The following is a 20,080-nucleotide window of genomic DNA, read 5'->3' on the forward strand; positions in this document are numbered from 1 at the left end:
GTCTCCCCAATGTAGATGAGGCTGCATTGGGAGCAACGGATAAAGTAAATGATGTGTGAAAGTGCAGGTGAAACTTTGATTGGTCATGCTCTTTCCATTCACACAGCTTAACTAATCACAGCGGCTTCAATAAGAGAATAGAACAAATCATTGATTACAACTGTCAAATGGGCGAAATTTTGAATTTGGAAAAACTCCTGTCAATTTCACTGCAGGAAAGGGAAAGAAGAAAAGTTTTAATTCTCTGAATAATTTCAAAATCTGAATTTATATTCTAACTTTGGTATCCCAAATTGTTGGTAGAATTTTACAACTTGTCAAGTTGCTACTTGGTCGCTCTGTAGCGCCACACCCCTGCAATGCTCTAATCTTACATACAATTGCACATGGTGTTTCAGTGAGTGGTGGCAGTACCCTTAAACATAGCTTTACATATAATCACAACACGTGAGCGGTAACCTGTGTTACAGGCAATAATATAGAAATTCTTGTCATTGGGTGCTAGGTTAGTCAAACCAATGTATAATTTTTGGCTTTTTTTTTTTACACTTAAGGGCGGCACGGTGGCACAGTGGTTAGCACTGTTGCCTCACAGCACCAGAGACCCGGGTTCAATTCCCACCTCAGGCGACTGTCTGTGTGGAGTTTGCACATTCTCCCCGGGTCTGCGTGGGTTTCCTCTGGGTGCTCCGGTTTCCTCCCACAGTCCAAAAATGTGCAGGTTAGGTGAATTGGCCATGCTAAATTACCCGTAGTGTTTGGTGAAGGGATAAATGTAGGGGAATGGGTCTGGGTGGGTTGCTCTTCGGAGGATCAGGTGTGGACTTGTTGGGCCGAAGGGCCTGTTTCCACACTAAGTAATATAATCTAGTCACTTACTGACATGAACAAAATATCACTTTAATTTTTGCCTTGGAATTCTCAGTTTTAAAATAATTTGAAAGAACAAATTATAATTTGACTTAACTAAAATAACACAATTAAATTATAATGGCACATTAATTCAAATTGCTCTTTAATGAGTTAATCAAAATCACATTATTTTAGAAGAAGCAACTTTGAATTAAGTGGTTAAATGGATCAGATGGTTTGTAGTGCCAGAACTAAATTCAGGTGGTTGATTCAGTGACAAAATCAAGTTTTATTGAAACTGTTTAGAATTGATGGGCTAAATTACCTGTTCATAGCCCACTCAATTTAATGCTTCAATGAAACCATGCGGTCAATGTCACAGCTGCAGGACAGGAAAACAAAACTCAAGGAGCTCTTTAAGAACAGACTTCAACATAAACTTAAAAACAAATTTGCTGCAAATCACTTCTACATGTATAATTCACAATCACGTTATTCCATAAAACAAAGCAATTTTAACATGACTGGGGCTAAAACTATTACAGGCCACAATAAAAGTCTGATAACTGAAACATGCTCACAATCTGTTTATGATAGTATAAACAAGAAAAAGATGTCAAATATTAATATTTAAAATAATAGCAAAATACTGACAATGCTGAAATCTGAAGTAAAAACAGAAATGCTGGAGAAAGTCAGGACTGGCAGCAGATATACAAAGAGAAACAGTATTTTGAGCCCAGATGACTCTTCTTCAGAATTAATGTTTTAAAACAATTTTAACTTTTAAATGGCTAAAAATCACATTGTACTGAGTCAATGCACAGTATTAGTACTTAAATAAATATTGCTTAAAATATCTGAAATTTATATTTAAAACTGTGATAAACACATCACCTTGGAAAAGTTTTGATGAGAAACCTAGATGCTAACAAAAAAGAATTCTTATTATTTGTCAATTACAAGCTCTTCAGTAATGTTAATTTGGCTTACTTCTATTAAACTTATACTCCCCTCAGCCAGTCTGTTCCAATGAATGAGGTTTTAATAACTATTTAAAACAAATACTTGCCGTGTTAAAAAACCATCAAAGAAAACAAATGGGACACTAACATATAACTCATAGCAACTTTGATATTTAAATACAAGGTGCTAATTGTGAAACTCCCTATTTGCAGAATGGCTGGATGTCAAGATGAAGTTTTCAGAAGTCTCAGTTGTTGGCAATTCTCCCTGCAGCCAACTCCAAAGAAAACACAAGAACCAGCGCGAAACTATACACGAGAGACACTAAAGCAGAATCCATAACACAGCACTGTTCAACTCTCTTCAATGTAATCTTCGCTTTAATGTTATCAATTTTTGTTTTAAAATTCCAACAGAAGCAGCTAGCAAATGATTGATACAATCCATTGCACATTGTGCTCAGTTCTGTTCAATAATCGTTAATGGAAAGTTAACCCACTATTAATGCTTGTGGAAAAAGTCCGAACAAAAAAAACAAGTTGTTTGAGCAGATCATAACACCAATACACAAACCCACACATGTTGATATGATAATTACCTTAACAAGAAAATGCTGATTGCACACTGACCTTTTTTCTTTTAATGGGCAGATCGCAGTCCACTGCTGTGTCTTGGGATCGTAGCACTCAACAGACTCAAATAATTTTCCATATGAGCCACCACCCATTGCATAGATCTTTTTCTTCATAGCTGCATAGCAGCCAATCTATTCAGAAAGAAAACATGGAAAATTTAACCTTTCACCCCCCCACGTTCTCAATTTGTAAACAGATTTAGCCATTTTTTTGGATAAATCTCAGAACAAGTCCTAAAGTGTTACAATTAATTTGTGAATTGGCTGAATTTCTCAATGTTGGTGACATGCGAAGGATACTTCCATCTCCAAGTAGTAGGTATCAGAATAGGTAAATATTTCAATACACCCAATGGCTTTGTCTGCCTGCCTTCTTGCAGTTTTGATCCTTTCTCCCATATCCTGAAGGACACTACATTTTTTTTGTTTCATAGTCAACACAATCAACCAGATATGTCACCCAAATGTAAGCCTGAACAATGAGTCTAGTAAATAATTCAAGCGATATTGGCCCAGATTTTGAGGTGGCAATGACAGTGAACCTATTAGCAGGTTGCATTGAAACAACCGGAACATTCACACATGCACAATAAAACAGAAATTCCAAAAGTTGCTATCAGTGACTGTACACTTTGAGAAGATACGCTGGTTGGAGTTTGGCGTTGCATCATCAATGGGAAATCAATTTAATTGATGGCAATTTTCACTCAAAGGATCCGAAAACCCTCCGCAAGGCTCTGTGGGGGTGTCCTTCCTGAACAGATTCAAGTCTCATCTATTCCAGAAGTACGTAATAACATTTCTGAATAGATTGATTAAAAATAATTATAACTGACTTGGGTCTAAAGTTAAAAACCCTTAGGAAAGTTATATAAAAAAAGTGCTGATGAAACCTGGAATATTAACGCTTTTTCTCATCACAGATGTGGCCTGATTTGGTGAGTATTTCAAGCATTTTCTACTTACATCTTATTCAACGAAGTGCAACTGTAATGACTGGCCCTGAGAAATTAATTTTATATTTATGGAAAGTTAGAATGCTCCAAGAGATAATTAAAAATGAAACAAAAGACCTTGGATACTGGAGATCTAAAACAAATATGAAAATTGCTGGAGAGAAACTCAGCTGGTCTGGCAGCATCTCTGGGGAGAAAACAGTAATTAAAAGACCTCACCGGACTTGAAATGCCTAATTCTGTTTTCTCTTCACAGATGCTGCCAGACCTGCTGGGAATCTCCAGTGATTTGTTCTCGATTAAAAAATGACTTCATCGATGCTTTCAAATACACACAGTGAATAGTGATAAGCAATGGGAATCCTTGACTATTTTCCCTCAATGACAAACTCGATTGTTATAAAAATTGACATTTTTACATTATCAATTTGTTGTTTAAAAAAATGTAGACAGAATTGGCTAAATTGCACTATCAAAAGCCTTTTCTATTAAAATGATACCCACAGCATTAGAGAAGGACAAAATTCAGAAACAAGGGCAGTGTATTATTAAATTAAGCATAAAAATACCATTTAAACTAGATGAACGTCTACTGAACTTACTCAATTAAGATTGAAACAAACAAAACTTTTTGAAAATAAACTTTTCCCTGTAACAGGGAACAGTATAATTCCTAAATCTGTATGTCTACATAAAAATAATAATATTAATCCACAATATTAAAAAATCGCTATGAGTACACACATGAAAAGTTGTTTTCACTGAGCTGTGGTTTGGGGAATTAAAAGCATGGGAGCGCTCATCACAATTGGTTCAAACAACTAGGCGGTTGAAAACAACATTGAAAATTTCTTCCAAGAGGGAAGAATGATACAGAGATGCTGTGTTTTTAAATTAGTTAGACAGACAGAGACCTCTTTGTGCTTTCAGGATCAATGCTGTGAAAAGGTTTGTAGAAGTCACTTTCACAATCCTCATTAAATTCACAAATATGAGTTTTTGATGCATGGTAAATTTGAATGTTTACAATTAATGACTTGTCAACAATAAATTGAGGTGCATTCTTGACATCACTGTCTTACTTGTTAAAATGTTTGAAAGTTGGAGACAGTTAAGAGCACAGATTGAAAGTGAATTCCTAGGTCACTAAACTAACTTGGTCAACATTAACTTGAAATTGATATTATTTAAGACAATAACTGGGTTGTGTTGGTGTGGACCATTCTTTATTAATTATTCTTTATTAGCTACTTGACAACTTAGGGCAGGCAGCATTACAGATTTGGGTGACATATTTCCAGCAGACAGAAATCAGACTGCTGGCCCTGCAACGTGATCGGATTACAAATGAACCTCTGATTATGTTTGCTTTTATGCAATCACAAAGCAAACTAACTTGGAAATGCTGGTTACATTTTAATGTTTGAAGAGAACTTATTCAAGTTTTGGCCATTTCTACATATTTTGCAATGCAACCAACAAAGCTTTATTGTTTTTTATTTAATAAACGAAGACAATATCCAGTTGTGTTAAGTGATGTCATTAACCTTTAAATCAATTGCTTGACCAATACCCATACATGATTCAATGGATGAGCCTTTTGCATTTTACAAACACATATAAAATTTCAACTACAATTGCATGATGATGCATAGATCAGCATGCTGTAACAAAGATAGTGGCAATTCTTTCTAAATAGCAAATTTACGATTACCTCACCTTTCGAACCATAGTCATGTTGGGTTGTTTTGTCCATATCTTAGTGTGAATGTCATAGGCCTCCATTGATAGCAACTCATTTTCACCATCTTCACCTCCCAGTACATAAAGAACTCCATCTATTGCCACTATTCCAAAATTGTGCCTTGCCTAAAAATGTATATTTATGTTTAAACAGGTCAGAATGAGAAAGTGATTTTAAAAACTGTACAACAAAGGAAATATGCTCAATATTATAAAATGACTTGTTTGTTATACACTGCTGCAATAAAAGTGCTATTTAAATGTAACTTGTTCTAGAACAAAAATCCAAAACATTAAAACAATGCACATTTTGAATGATTTTCAATAGTGTGAATGATGGGGTATGAAACATCAAGACGTGAAGCACACCTACAGACTTGATTGCTGTACACAGACGTCAAGGAAATAATGTCGGAGCTGCAATTGGCAGGGATGGGTTGATAGTTTTATGAGTGAGTTTGGGAAAATGGCTTTTGTTCTTTCCAACTTTAAATTTAGCTCAGTATCTTCTAGAAATTCTCTTGTTGTTTATGGTCTAATGTGATCTTTTTATGATAGTTTATTCAGTCACATTTGGGTCTAGCTTTCAAGAGTACAGTCAAAGATGGCACTGTTGCCTGAGGGCAGAAATAGCTTACAGTTGGATTTCTAATAAGCATTGGAGATATGTGTTATGTACCTTTAAGAGAGAGTGAACACCGTCCTACACTGAGAGCTTACAAGCACCTTTCATATCACTAGCTAGCAGTCTCAGAGTGCACTGGAATATTGAAAATATGTAACATTTGGCAGTGAAATGATACCTGGGTTGGTTGCTGTTTTGACAACAATTCAAATTTAGCCAGTTTAACCAATGCCTTAGGATGCTAAAAATTCAATTGAGTTTGAATTTATTGTTTTGCCAACCTCAAACCAATGAGATGATCTGATGTTGGGGGTACAAAAAAGGCAGGCATTTTGAAAGTCAGACAGGGTAAATGCCATTGAGACAGATACAAGATAATGAAACACTATCAAAGGTACCTTTTCATATGAAGCATATTTGCAGTAAAAGAAAGACAACCACCCAGGGAGATCGCTAGCCGAAAGAAGAAGGACACCAAAGACAACAGCCACTGCATAGCTTTGAAATTAAGTTGATGTAATTATAACAAGTGTTTTATTGGAACAGTATATTGTTATAGAGTTGAAGGCAGATAATAAGCAGTTAAAAGAAACGGGGCTTTGAATTGTGAATAGTTGTTGTTTAAAAATGTTCACTTTTAGAGTTAAAGTATAAATTGCTATTATTTTCTTTCAATAGTGGAATTTGGGAGTCCTCTGTCACTCATATTTTAACAGATTATGCGGCACGATGAAGTTTTCTGGGTGTTTGGTTTAATTAACAGAAGGGGTCACTGTCGTGTTGTAACAGTTTGGGGGCTCGAGTCCGATTTGGACAGGTTTGGACAGGTCCAGTCTGAGATTTGAACAAATTTGAACAGAAGTTGAAGCACAAAAAATCCTAGCAGATTTAAACACTTGCCGATTACTGTCCTAGATCACAGAGTCATAGAGATGTACAGCACGGAAACAGACCCTTCTGTCCAAACCGTCCATACCGAACAGATACCCGAACCCAATCTAGTCCCACCTGCCAGCACCCGGCCCATATCCCTCCAAACCCTTCCTATTCATATTCCCATCCAAATGCCTTTTAGATGTTGCAATTGTACCAGCCTCTACCACTTCCTCTGGCAGCTCATTCCATACACGTACCACCCTCTGCATGAAAAAGTTCCCCTTAGGTCTCTTTTATATCTTTCCCCTCTCACCCTAAACCTATGCCCTCTAGTTCTGAATTCCCCCACCCCAGGGAAAAGACTTTGTCTATTTATCCAATCCAAACCCCTCATAATTTTGTAAACCTCTATAAGGTCACCTCTCAGCCTCCGATGCTCCAGGGAAAACAGCCCCAGGCAGTTCAGCCTCTCCCTATAGCTCAAATCCTCCAACCCTGGCAACATCCTTGTAAATCTTTTCTGAACCCTTTCAGATTTCACAATGTCCTTCTGAAAGGAAGGAGACCAGAATTGCACACAATATTCCAACAGTGGTCTAACCAATTTCCTGGACAGCCGCAACATGACCTCCCAACTCCTGTACTCAATACTTTGACCAATAAAGGAAAGCATACCAAACACATTCTTCACTATCCTATCTACCTGCAAGGAGATTTTCAAGGAGCTATAAACCTGCACTCCAAGGTCTCTTCCTTCAGCAACACTCCCGAGGACCTTAATAGTAAGTGTATAGGTCCTGCTTTCCCAAAATGCAGCATCTCGCATTTATCTAAATTAAACTTCATCTGCCACTTTTCAGCCCACTGGCCCATCTAATCAAGATCCTGTTGTAAACTGAGGTAACCTTCTTCGCTGTCCACTTCACCTCCAATTTTGGTATCATCTGCAAACTTACTAACTATACTTCTTATGCTTGCATCCAAATCATTCATATAAAATGATGAAAAGCAAAGGACCCAGCACCAATCCTTGTGGGACTCCACTAGTCACAGGCCTCCAGTCTGAAAAGTAACCCTCCACCACCACCCTCTGTCTTCTACATCTGTATCCAAGTGGCTAGTTCTCCCTGTATTCTGTGAGATCTAACCTTGCTAACTTCTTCAAAAAACTCAATCAAGTTTGTCAGACATGATTTCCCACGCACAAAGCCATGTTGACTATCCCTAATCAGTCCTTGTCTTTCCAAATACATGTACATCCTGTCCCTCAGAATTCCCTCCAACAACTTGCCCACCACCGACGTCAGGCTCACTAGTCTATAGTTCCCTGGCCTGTCCTTACCATCCTTCTTAAACAGTGGCACCACATTAGCCAACCTCCAGTCTTCTGGCACCTCACCTGTGGCTATCGATGATACAAATATCCCAGCAAGAGGCCCAGTAATCACTTCCCTAGCTTCCCACAGAGTTCTAGGGTACACATGATCAGGTCCTGGGGATCTATCCACTTTTATGCATTTCAAACATCAGGCACTTCCTCCTCTGTAATATGGACATTTTTCAAGATGTCACCATCTATTTCCTGACATTCTATATCTTTTATGTCCTTTTCTACAGTAAATACTGATGTAAAATACTCGCTTAGTATCTCCTCCATTTTCTGTGGCTCCACACAGAGGCCACCTTGCTAATCTTTGAGGAGCCTTATTCTCTCCCTAGTTACCCTTTTGTCCTTAATGTATTTGTAAAATCACTTTGGATTCTCCCTAACCCTATTTGCCAAAGCTATGTCCCCTTTTCGCCCTCCTGATTTCCCTCTTAAGTATACTCCTACTGCCTTTATACTCTTCTAAGGATTCACTCGATCTATCCTGTCTATACCTGACATATAGGTAAAAACAAGGACTGCAGATGCTGGAAACCAGAGTCTAGATTAGAGTGGCGCTGGAAAAGCACAGGTCAGGCAGCATCCGAGGAACAGGAAAATCGACGCTTCAGGCAAAAGCCCTTCCTTAAGCTGCCAGTCCTGCCCATCCGTGAGCCATGTCTCTGTAATTGCTATGATATCCCAGTCCCATGTTCCTAACCATGCCCTGAATTCATCTGCCTTCCCTGTTGGGCCCCTTGCATTGAAATAAATGCAGTTTAATTTTTTAGTCCTACCTTGTCCCTGCCTACCCTGACTGTTTGACTGGCTTTTGTTCTAACTATACTAGTCTCAGCTCCTCCTGAGCAGCTCTAGCAAATCTCCCAGCCGGTATATTAGTGCCCTTCCAATTTAGGTGCAATCCATCCTTCTTGTACAGGTCACTTCTACCCCAAAAGAGATTCCAATGATCCAAAAATGTGAATCCTTCTCCCATACACCAGCTCCTCAGCCATGCATTCATCTGCTCTGTCCTCCTATTCCTGCCCTCCTTAAATAAAACGTAGGTGAGACAATTTATTTAATTTTGATTAGATTAAAAGTGAGAGAAATGGCTCTTAAGATTGCTAAAGAGGTTCCAGAATTTGCAAATGATTTCCACATTTGCCAAGAAAGTTGAGAAAGACAAAGAAAGGCTATACTTTCAGACTTAGCAAATTGGGTCTAACCAGGGACAAAATGAAAGATGAAATTATAATGGAGTTAGTCAAGTACTTAGGTGTATCAGAGAAACAGACAAGTGCAGCAGAGTCAGAAAAACTTAAATTACAACTGAGGTAAATGGAGTTAGAAGATTAAGAAAGGAAAAGAATAGCCATGAGAGAAAAGAGAGATGCAAAAGTAAGGGAGGAAAAAGAGAGGGATAGAGAGAAGGCTCTTAGCTGAGCAAAGAGAGAAGAGAGAGAAAGGGAGAGAGAATTTGAACTTCAGAAGTTGCGAATTAGTCAGGAAGGTCAAGTTAACAGGATGAAGATGAAGAGAGAAGGTAGTGACATATACAAACATGTTAAAATATGATTTGGAGACACTGGTGTTGGACTTGGGTGTACAAAGTTAAAAATTACACAACAATTTATTTAATTTTGGTTAGATTAAAAGTGAGAGAAATGGCTCTTAAGATTGCTGAAGAGGTTCCAGGATTTGTAAATGATTTCCACATTTGCCAAGAATTAATCCAACAAGTTTACTTGGAAGCACTAACTTTCAGAGCGCTGTTCCTTCATCAGGTGATTGAGGAGAATAATATTGTAAAACCTTGATACCATACAACCTTGTCACGGTAGACACTGCAAGTCGTGTCAGAATGTCGACACGAATACCAATATTACACGTGGGGACATCTCCCACCATGTACGTGGCAGGTACTCATGTGATTCAGCTAACGTTGTCTATCTCATACGCTGCAGGCAAGGATGCCCTGAGGCATGGTACATTGGGGAGACCAAACAGAAACTACGGCAACGGATGAATGGACACCGCAGAACGATCAACAGACAGGAGTGTTCCTTCCCAGTTGGAGAACATTTCAGCGATCTGGGACATTTGACCTTGGACCTTCGGGTGACCGTCCTCCAAGGCAGTCTTTGGAACAGGCAACAACAAAGGTGGCCAAGCAGAGGCTGATAGCCAAGCCATGGGGATGGCCTCAACCAGGACCTTGGGTTCATGTCACACTACAGGTGACCCCATTGCACTATACACACACTCTCTCACACAGACGGACACACACAGACAGAAACACTACACACACTCAGACCCTCCCGCATACACACTCACTCACCCTCTCACAGACTTAAACCCCTTTACACTCTCACACATACACACCCTCTCACAGACACTCATAACCACCACGCACCCCCCGCCCCCCAACCCCACCCCCCCAAACACACACACACAAACAAACACATAAAAGTTTGTGGGTTGAATTTGTACTTGCAGAATTACATTTTATTTTGCTCAAAACTGCATGAAATCATGTAAGATTCTGTAAATCTGTTTTTTAGATTAAAAGCAGTCTGACCATTGTGGCAGAGACAGCCTCACAGGGAGCTAACACCTTCAATACATTATCTGGGCCGACATGACACCAATTGTTAAAGTTCACTTGAGAATGTAACTTTTAAAAGAAGTTTTGCAACTTACATATGAAAGAACTGAAACCAGCATGGTCATTTCTAAAAGATGAGAGACTTAACAAACAATCCGGGTCTTTTTCAATATATAATTTCAGTTACATCACACTGTAAACTTTTGCTTTAAATTGTGTCTTGCAATCTTATTCTCCACAACCACCTGATGAAGAAACAGCGCCCCGAAAGCTAGTGCTTCCAAATAAACCTGTTGGGCTATAACCTGGTGTTGTGTGATTTTTAACAATGTTAAAACAGTGCCACATTTTAATGAAAAAGATGTTGAATCCATCTTGATTTCATTTGAAAAATTGGCTTGGCAGATGGAGTGGTCAGAGAACTTGGGGCCTAATGCTAGTTCAGACAAAGTTGGTAGGCAGAGCTAGTGAGGTAGTTGCAGCGCTGTCACATGAGGGATCAAGAGATTATGTAGATGTCAAACAGGCTATTTTGACAGCTTATGATTTGGTACCAGAAGTGTATGGACTGCCGTTCAGAAACAAAGAGAGAGCCAGGTCAGACTTATGTTAAGTTCGAAAGAATTAAACATAGTAATTTTGATAAATGGGTGCGGGCCTTGAAAACAGATAAAACCTATGAGGCTCTAAGAGAGATTTTTCTACTGGAAGAGTTTAAAAACTCACTTCCAAAGATGATAAGAATTCATGTGGATGAACAGAAAGTTCAAGAAGTGAGAAGAACAGCACAGACAGCAGATGAAAATGCATTAGTGCATTAGACAAAATTTAGCTTCTGGCAAGAATTTCAGCCTTTAAGGGATAGAAATTGAGAGAAGGGAGATCCTACACTATAAACCAAAAATTAGAGCACACTGGTAATAATTCACCACAGGTGAAAGAAGAAGCCCAAGAGGGTGAAAGGAAGTGAAAGGCCTCAGGTGTTTCCACTGTGATACAGTGGGACACGTAAAGTCACAGTGCTGGTTATTAAAGGAAGCACTGTGGGAAAGAATGTGGTAAAAGAGGCTAAATCAGTGGGATTAGTGAAGAGACAAGTCGAGGACAGGACAGTGCACTGCTAGGCAGGGGCTGAGTATTGAATTAATGCCTGATCTCTATAAAGACTTCACCTCTGTGGGTAGAGTTTACTCAGGAAGAACAGGGAGAGAAGGGAAAGAGGTTACAATTTTGAGAGATACAAGATCTAATCAGTTTCTAACAGTAAGAGTTGAACATATTTGCACTTTTTCTGACATATTACCAGAGAGAGTGGTAATTTGTAGAATAGATGGAAGGAAATTTTGCATTCCCCTGTGTAAGATCAGGTTGGAGCAAATCAAGACTGGGGAAGTAACAGTGGGGATGATTGACAGAGTGTCAGTTCCAGGAATACTGTTTGTTCTTGGGAACGATTTAGCAGGATCCAAGGTGGGAGTGACACCCCTTGTTGTGGAGAAGCCAAAGGAAGACCAGGGAACTGAGGAGTTAAAAGAAAAATGCCCTGGAATTTTTCCAGACTGTCTAGTAACAAGATCCCACAATCATAAATCATAGTACAAAGCAAAAACTAAAGAGAAAGATGAAGGAGTTGAGATTCAGTTAGTAAACATCCTGTTTGATGTAATGGTGCAGGAAAGACCTGAACAGGCAAAGGGTCATGCAGAAATGTTTAATGCTGAAAGGCTAATGGACTTGCAGCAGAAAAACGAGACAATAAATGATATATATATTGAGCATACTCAGAAAAGGAATCAGAATGTAATCCTGAGTGTTACTATCTTAAAGACAGAATCCTAAGATGAAAATAGAGACCACAGCAGGCTAGTGCAGAGGAGAAACGGGCAGAAGTGCACCAGATTGTGTTGCTGGTAACATACAGACAGGAAGTGTTATGGGTAGCACATGTATTACCACCATCGTGTTGTAACATGTGCCTTTGCCAATATGATGGACAGCATGATTTCTTAGAAGGTAGTGGTGAATCTATGAAATTCTTTACAACAGGGCTGTAGCAGCTCGATCATTAAGCATATTCAAAGCTGAGACAAATAGATTTTGAAATCAGAAAGGGAGCTAACAGTTATGGGGAAAAGGCAGGAAAGTGGAGTTGAGGATTATCAGATCAGCCATGATCTTGTTGAATGGTGGAGTGGACTTGATGGACTGATTGGCATACTTATACCATGTTTCATGTTCTTGCTGATAGATGTTGAGCTTTTACCACATTGGAGACTTAAGAGGCTACAAGAGTTGCTCCTGCAAATAACTTTTTAGACCACAGTTTACCTGAAATGCTGATATGATCAAAGCTAAAACTCTAGGATGGGAAGTGTTTTGCTAACATAGACTAACTTCTAAATTTTATATACCAGGACACTCAGTGATACTTACCTACAATTAGTTTAAGTACAGAATGCAAATTTTTTTATAATGTCCCCACGACAACCATTGCATTTTTCCTTTATCCAACCAAACATTCTGCTCTTTGTCTCAATTACTGGCTAGAACGTGGGAGATGTTTTGCTACAAAAACTTTAAGACAGACACACAAAACAACTTTCCAACTGCTGAGGCCATTTTGCCTGTGACAGCACTGATTCCATCAATCCTTCATTCTGGGTATATTGGGAGATGTGTTTCATGAACAAATGGCTATGGCTGGGCAAAGATAGGCATATTATGGAATTGGACATTGGAAATGATTACACTGGAGAGGGTAGGAAGTTAAAGGTCCATCTGAAGAGTCCTACTCAACTGCAGTAAGGTAATAGAGTCTGTACTGAGTTTTGGAGCTTGAGACTGTGCTGATCTCCACATTTTGGGTCTTCTCAAACTTATCCAGCCTGTCAAGCAGACTGATTCATAGAGATAGTGCAATGGTTGAAACAGCTAGCGAAGAGATAGAATCTGATGCCATCATCAGATAGGTCGAAGTAACTCTTTGGCAACTGATGATACTACCAAAGACCAGCATTTATATGGGAAAGAGAAAGGGTCATTTGGGACTCGAGGTGAGAGTTTAGGGTGGAAAAAGATATTCTGGTTACACTGAGCGCACAACAATCCCCCTGATTTGTACGTAGGAAATCTTTTGTAGGAGGATGACGTGGCTGATCACATCAATAGGTGACAAAAGCCAAAACTATAGACCTATTGAGGAGGTGTAACACACTATGATCACAGTCACACAAATGCTCTTCTTTGGTTCAAGTTTTGTCATCAATTCGGGGTGAACAATTGAAACGTGTTGGCTGACAACAGTGACTGCTAGTTTTAGAATAAAGAAATGCAGATGTTTAACACTGAGGTTTGTCAATATTGTGGAGCTCCTTTTCTAAAAACTATTTTGCAAAATCAGCACAGCTCAAATACCATAACTCTTAACTGAATTGAAATAAACAAATGCTAAAGATACTTCAGTGAATAATGAACCTTGATAGTTTTGCAGAATGTTCAGAATGCAGACACTTACCTCACTCAATGGAGGAATGGGAGTCCAACAGTTAGTATCGGAGTCATATTTCTCTCCTGAACTTAAAGTATTGTTGTCTAAACCCTGTCCACCCAGCACAAAGAGGAAGCCCTCTACAGAGAAGGAGAGAAACAGTACGTTTTTCTGAATGTGATCCCTTTTTTTTTTTAGAAATAGTATTTTCATTGCATTCATTTCTTATTATAATAATTCTGTCAGTCAGAGACTTGGAATTCAAGTTCAAGCCTTCATAATAGTCCTTGCACAAACTAGAAAGACTATCTTGAACTGCAAGAAAATTATATGGAAAACATCATAAAATCATTAAAAAAAAATGAAACAGCAGTAAGCCATTTGGCCTATTAAGCATGCTCCACCATTCAATGTCATTTCTGATTGTGGCCTTACATCTCTTTTCTGTCTTCATAATCCTTGCCTCAAATATCTATCCAACCGAGTCTTGAAAATATTCCATGACCTATTCACCACTGCTGACTGGGGAAGAGAAAATGTTGCTCACCTTCATCTAAAATGGGAGCCTCCTAATTTTAAAACTAGTTCTAGACTCTCCCACAAGGGCAAACGCCTTGTCAAGTTCTCTCCGGATCTTATGTTCATTTAGATCACTTCTCATGTTTCTAAACTCAAACGTGTACAGGCCAAATCTTGACTTTTGCTCACAAGACAAATCTTTCAACCCCTTAAAATCAGTAGAGTGATTCTTCTCTGAACTGCTTCAAGTGCAATTATTAAGGAGACCAAAACTGCACATAGTATCCAGACACATCTTACTAAGACCTTGTACAACAGTAGCAAGACTTCACTTATTTTATACTTTATTCAATTTGTAATAGAGGCCAGCATTTCAGTTACCTTCTTAATTACTTGTTATAACTGCATGCTAGCTTTTGTGAGTTATGTACCAAGACACCTAGATCTTTCTGTAACATACATTTTTGCAGTCACTATTTCAATAATATTTTGATTTTCCTTTTTACATGCCAAAGTAGGCAACCTACAATATACTTCATCTGGCATTTCCCCCATTTAACATATCTACATCCTTTTGCAAGATCTCTTATATCCTATTCAAAACTTGTTGTCCAACTTTTGTATCATCAGCATGTCCTTCATCCATACCAATAATACAGACTGTAAAGGACGGAGGCACCACTATAGATCCAAGTAACACTTCACTAATTATATAGTTTGCCGACATGTAAATGACTCATTGTTCGTTTCCTGTTGGCTGGTCCAATTCTTTTAACCATGCAAACCCAAAACCTTTTTATCAAATGCCTTTGAAAATCCAAGCACACATATACTGGTTGAAATGCATGGAAATGTAGACATTTTTCATACATTCTGTTTTCTACATCCTCAAAGAACTCAAAAACATTAATCAAACACTCTTTCCTTTTCAGAAAACCATGTTGGCACTGGTATATTATCTTACCATTTTCTTTAAATCTTGCTGTTAAATTGTTGCTTCCTTTGAAACCACAAATTATATACAAGGTAGACAGGTAGACAAATGGTAAAACTGAACAGGAACACTTTACTTACAATATTCAACTCCACAGCTGGTTCTAGATTGGACCTAAGGTCTGGCAGCCCCCGCAAGGTCACCTGACCAGCTCTCAAAGGAGCAGCATACTGAACATGGATAACACCCCTTACTCCTTTATTTTAAAATGCCCATTAATAAACATATTTTCAACCATTATAACTGTACTATAAACACTGGAGCTACCATGTGTACATAGTCAGGAAAATACACCAAAAAAAGGAAAAAAAAACTACAGTTCTGTATTCAACACTGAGATGATCAGTCTCTCAGGGGGTGCAGACTCCGAGAAGACTGTCTCCCAATCTCAGGAAGCTTTTCTGGTGTACTCTCCTCGGCTTCAGGAAGCTCGAGTTGTTCCGCACGTATGTCCCTTTCTGACTGGCTGTTGTAACCCTGTCTCACTGCCATTGTCATTCTGCTGTGTATGGCCAACCCTGGTTTGGAGACCCCTTGTTCCATCTGGACTGGCTTCACATTCTGAAGGTCTTACCCCACCGGTGAGGTGCAGTGACCAGATGGACCACATGTCTCCTCCATACCATTTCATCCCTCGTCTATACCATATATCACAAAAGAAATTCCCGTTTGAGCCACCAACACCGCCAGGGATCCATATTTCCCCAGACATATAATTCCAAGCCAACACCTTGAGTTTCCCACACTTCCGGCCATCTGCCTTCATGATTTCACTCTACCACCTCTGCGGCCTCTTTCATTTGCAGCAAGTCGAACATGGTTCTCAGCTGGTTGTTGAACATTAAAGATACTGGCGAGCACTGGATCACGCCAGTCCATGCTGAGGAACTTGTTGAGTGGCTGTCCAAGCAATCTCTCCCCTTGTGAAGCCTTTAAGGCCTACTTCAAGGTTTATACAAATATCTCCACCTGGCCATTTGTCACAGGGCAAAATGGAGCCATCTCCAATTTTCCAGGTACCCTTCAAAAACTCTTGTGCCATAGCCATTGTCACTCATGACTTGTTCAGCGACCCTGACCTTGGCAAATATTTCATCCAGTTGGTCTATCATTGCTTCTCCTAATATCGATTTCATGACTGACAACTTGGGCCATTTGGAGCAGGCATCCACGAACATTAATAGCATCTGTCCCTCTACTGCTCCCCAAAAAACTCAAGTGAATTTGATGCCTTGGTGTTAGAGGCCATGCACAGAGGTGAAGGAGTGATAATGGTGGTGCCTTTCTTACTAATGCGCAGGATTCACATTATCCCACCTTCCTTCCCCCCCCCCCCCCCCACTCCCAACCCCTCACCCAATCTGGAGGTTCACATTCAGCCTCCAAAAATGGGTCATGGCTATCTCCTTCATTCACACTATACTGGGATGCCCTTGTTTAGCATCTTCCCTGTCAATAGGAAAGGAATACTTCTCCTTAATTTCATTCCCCGCATTAAACACCCATTCAATTCAGACAACTCCCAGCTCCTACAGTTAAGCATGTAATTCCAGATGGTTTCCATGTCTGTTTTTTCCTCTCAGGCCTAAGTCCATCACTCGGCTCAAAACTGAGTCATTCTGAGTTGAGTTCCGCACTGGATTTCCTGACACTGGCATCTTGTCATCCTGGGAAAAGTGCATCATTTTCAGTTTCGAACTGGAAACATCTTCATTCCCTGGCAGTGGCAGTCTTGACAGGGCATCTGCATTATCATGCTTCTCTGTCTGTTGGTATTTGATCATGTGTGAGTAGGCTGACAGTGCCAGTGCCCATCTCTGGAGGCATGCTGCTGCATTCTTGGTATCTCCATATAAGGGCTAAAAAATGGACATTGGGGGCTTATAGTTGGTCAGTAGCATGAAATGCCTGCTATAAACAAACTTAATGCGGGACATGGTGCTCAATCCTTCCTTTTCGACTTGAGAGTATACTTCTCCTTAATTTTTGTTAGTGACCTCGATGTAAACACGATGGGCCTTTCCGACTGATTCGGTAAGAGGTGCGAAAGTACATCGTTAACTGTACAAGGTGTGGCGTCACATGCTAACATGCCAGTGGCAACTTTGGGTCAAAATGTATTAACACTTCCTACCTTCCGGTAAGCCACCTCACATGCCTGGGTCCATTTCCAGGGCCACCTTTTTGCCAACAACCATTGCAGGGGTTTTAGCAAAGTTTCCAGATCAAAAATGAACTTGCCACAGTAATTTACAGAAATTGAGGTTGAACTGAGGCATGGTTAATAGGCTGGCGGACTCGATCATGAGTTTGCAAGAAATCCTGGACAAAGTACAAAGATGTCTTCAAAAGAACACTGGTGGAAATGAAAGTAGTCAAAATTGAATTGCGGCTCAAGCCAGAGCCTTGTCCTAAGAATCTGAAGGCTTGTCCAACATCATTCGGCATTCGGCCTAAAGGAGAGGCAGAACTGGAATGATTTGTGAATCTGGGAGTGTTGGAACCAGTAACCACCAGTGAATGGGCCACTCCCTAGTTATCCTTAATGTATTTGTAAAAACTCTTTGGATTCTCCTTAATTCTATTGCCCTCCTGATTTCCCTCTTAAGTATATTCCTACTGCTTTTATGCTCTTCCAAGGATTCACTCGATCTATCCTGTCTATACCCGACATATGCGTCCTTCTTTTTCTTAACCAAACCCTCAATTTCTTTAGTCATCCAGCATCCCCTACCAGCCTTTCCTTTCACCCTAACAGGAATATACTTTCTCTGGATTCTCGTTATCTCATTTCTGAAGGCTTCCCATTTTCCAGCCGTCCCTTTATTTGCGAACATCTGCCCCCAGTCAGCTTTCGAAAGTTCTTGCCTGATACCGTCAAAATTGGCCTTTCTCCAATTTAGAACTTCAACTTTTAGATCTGGTCTATCCTTTTCCATCATTATTTAAAATCTAATAGAATTATGGTCACTGGCCCCAAAGTGGTCTCCCACTGACACCTCAGTCACCTGCCCTGCCTTATTTCCCAAGAGTAAGTCACGTTTTGCACCTTCTCTGGTAGGTACATCTGCATACTGAATCAGAAAATTGTCTTGTACACACTTAACAAATTCCTCTCCATCTAAAACCTTAACACTATGGCAGTCCCAGTCTATGTTTGGAAAGTTAAAATCCCCTACCATAACTGCCCTATTATTCTTACAGATAGCTGAGATCTCCTTACAAGTTTGTTTCTCAATTTCCCTTTGACTATAATACAATCCCAATAAGGTTATCATCCCTTTCTTATTTCTCAGTTCTACCCAAATAACTTCTCTGGATGTATTTCTGGGAATATCTTCCCTCAGTACAGCTGTTATGCTATCCCTCATCAAAAATGCCATACACACCCCCCCCTTCCTTTCTTGCCTCCCTTTACTTTGGGAAGAATCCAGAAACAAATCAGCTTCATCCCATATCGACAAGATGTTTAACCAAACCCCGACGACTCTGGGCCTCCCACAGACCCAGCTAACTCCCTGCCTACTCTCTGGACGGCAGCATCCACTTCATGCCTCATCATTGGATTATTTCTTTCTGAATCCCCTTCTCTTGTTTAGGTTCTACCTGACAATTTCGGGCAATATGACAAACTCACTTATACCTGTGTCACTGGGCGTCTCGAGTCCTACTCCTCATGGCCATTCTAGCCACATTGGTGGCATTCAACAGTTGATACTGCACTTTACTGAATTTCCACTACTTAATGCACTCAGGTGTTGACAGCTGAGTTTCTTTGCTGGCGGTCAACTCCATCAAGGTAGCAATTTCAAAAGATGCCTTGAAATCCAGGTCTCTCCTTGTTATTAGCTTCCATTGGATGGCTTCACATTGGAAGCCACAAACCAAACTGTCCTGCAAGGCATCTTGGAGAAACCCACTCAATTTGCAATGTTCTGCTAACCTCTAAAATGGCCACGAATTGGGTGATGGACTCTCCCCCTCATATTGAACCCATTTGTGAAAATGGAAATGTTCCGTGAATATCAGCAGTTTGGGTACAATGTAACTTTCTAACACTTCGCATAGCTCTTGGAATGTCTTCTATCCGGGTTTCTCTGGTTGCAACAGACTCCTTAGAATTGTGAACATCTTGCGCCCCATGCTACATAAAAAAAAGTAACATGATGTCCTCAGCCATCTTGTTCACATTTACAAACAAATTAATGCTTCTATGTATGAAGTCCAATTTTCTGGTTCATCAAAGATTCCCTTTCCCCCAAATTAGCCTGCCATTTTGTTTTCTTGCCACTCAATCTAGTAGCCATTTTCAGTCCAAGTCCCGTCAGCGAACATTCCTGTATCAGCAGCTACCTCACTGGCTGTGCTAGCATACCATTCTTCCCTGATGCATACTCTCTTCTTCAGCTGTTGGCCCAATAGCCGCTCTCTACCCCCTGCCATCCCCCTAGCTT

At 39.8% G+C, this 20,080-nt stretch overlaps 1 protein-coding gene across 2 annotated transcripts in view; it reads right to left on the bottom strand.

Moving 5' to 3' along the window:
* The window catches only part of gan (gigaxonin), a 128,370-nt gene that overhangs the window by 66,871 nt on the left and 41,419 nt on the right, over positions 1–20,080 (bottom strand). For both annotated transcript variants that reach the window (XM_043706668.2, XM_043706672.2), the window contains exons 6-8: positions 14,141–14,253; positions 5,128–5,277; positions 2,448–2,584 (exon numbers count right to left, since the gene is read on the bottom strand). In XM_043706668.2, coding sequence (XP_043562603.1) covers positions 2,448–2,584; positions 5,128–5,277; positions 14,141–14,253 — 400 coding nt within the window. The remainder of the gene's footprint in view (positions 1–2,447; positions 2,585–5,127; positions 5,278–14,140; positions 14,254–20,080) is intronic.

This window comes from Chiloscyllium plagiosum, unplaced genomic scaffold (genome assembly GCF_037043375.1).
Source record: "Chiloscyllium plagiosum isolate Xiang-an unplaced genomic scaffold, Cpla_swu_hap1 HiC_scaffold_17, whole genome shotgun sequence".
In the NCBI taxonomy this organism is placed as follows: domain Eukaryota; kingdom Metazoa; phylum Chordata; class Chondrichthyes; order Orectolobiformes; family Hemiscylliidae; genus Chiloscyllium; species Chiloscyllium plagiosum.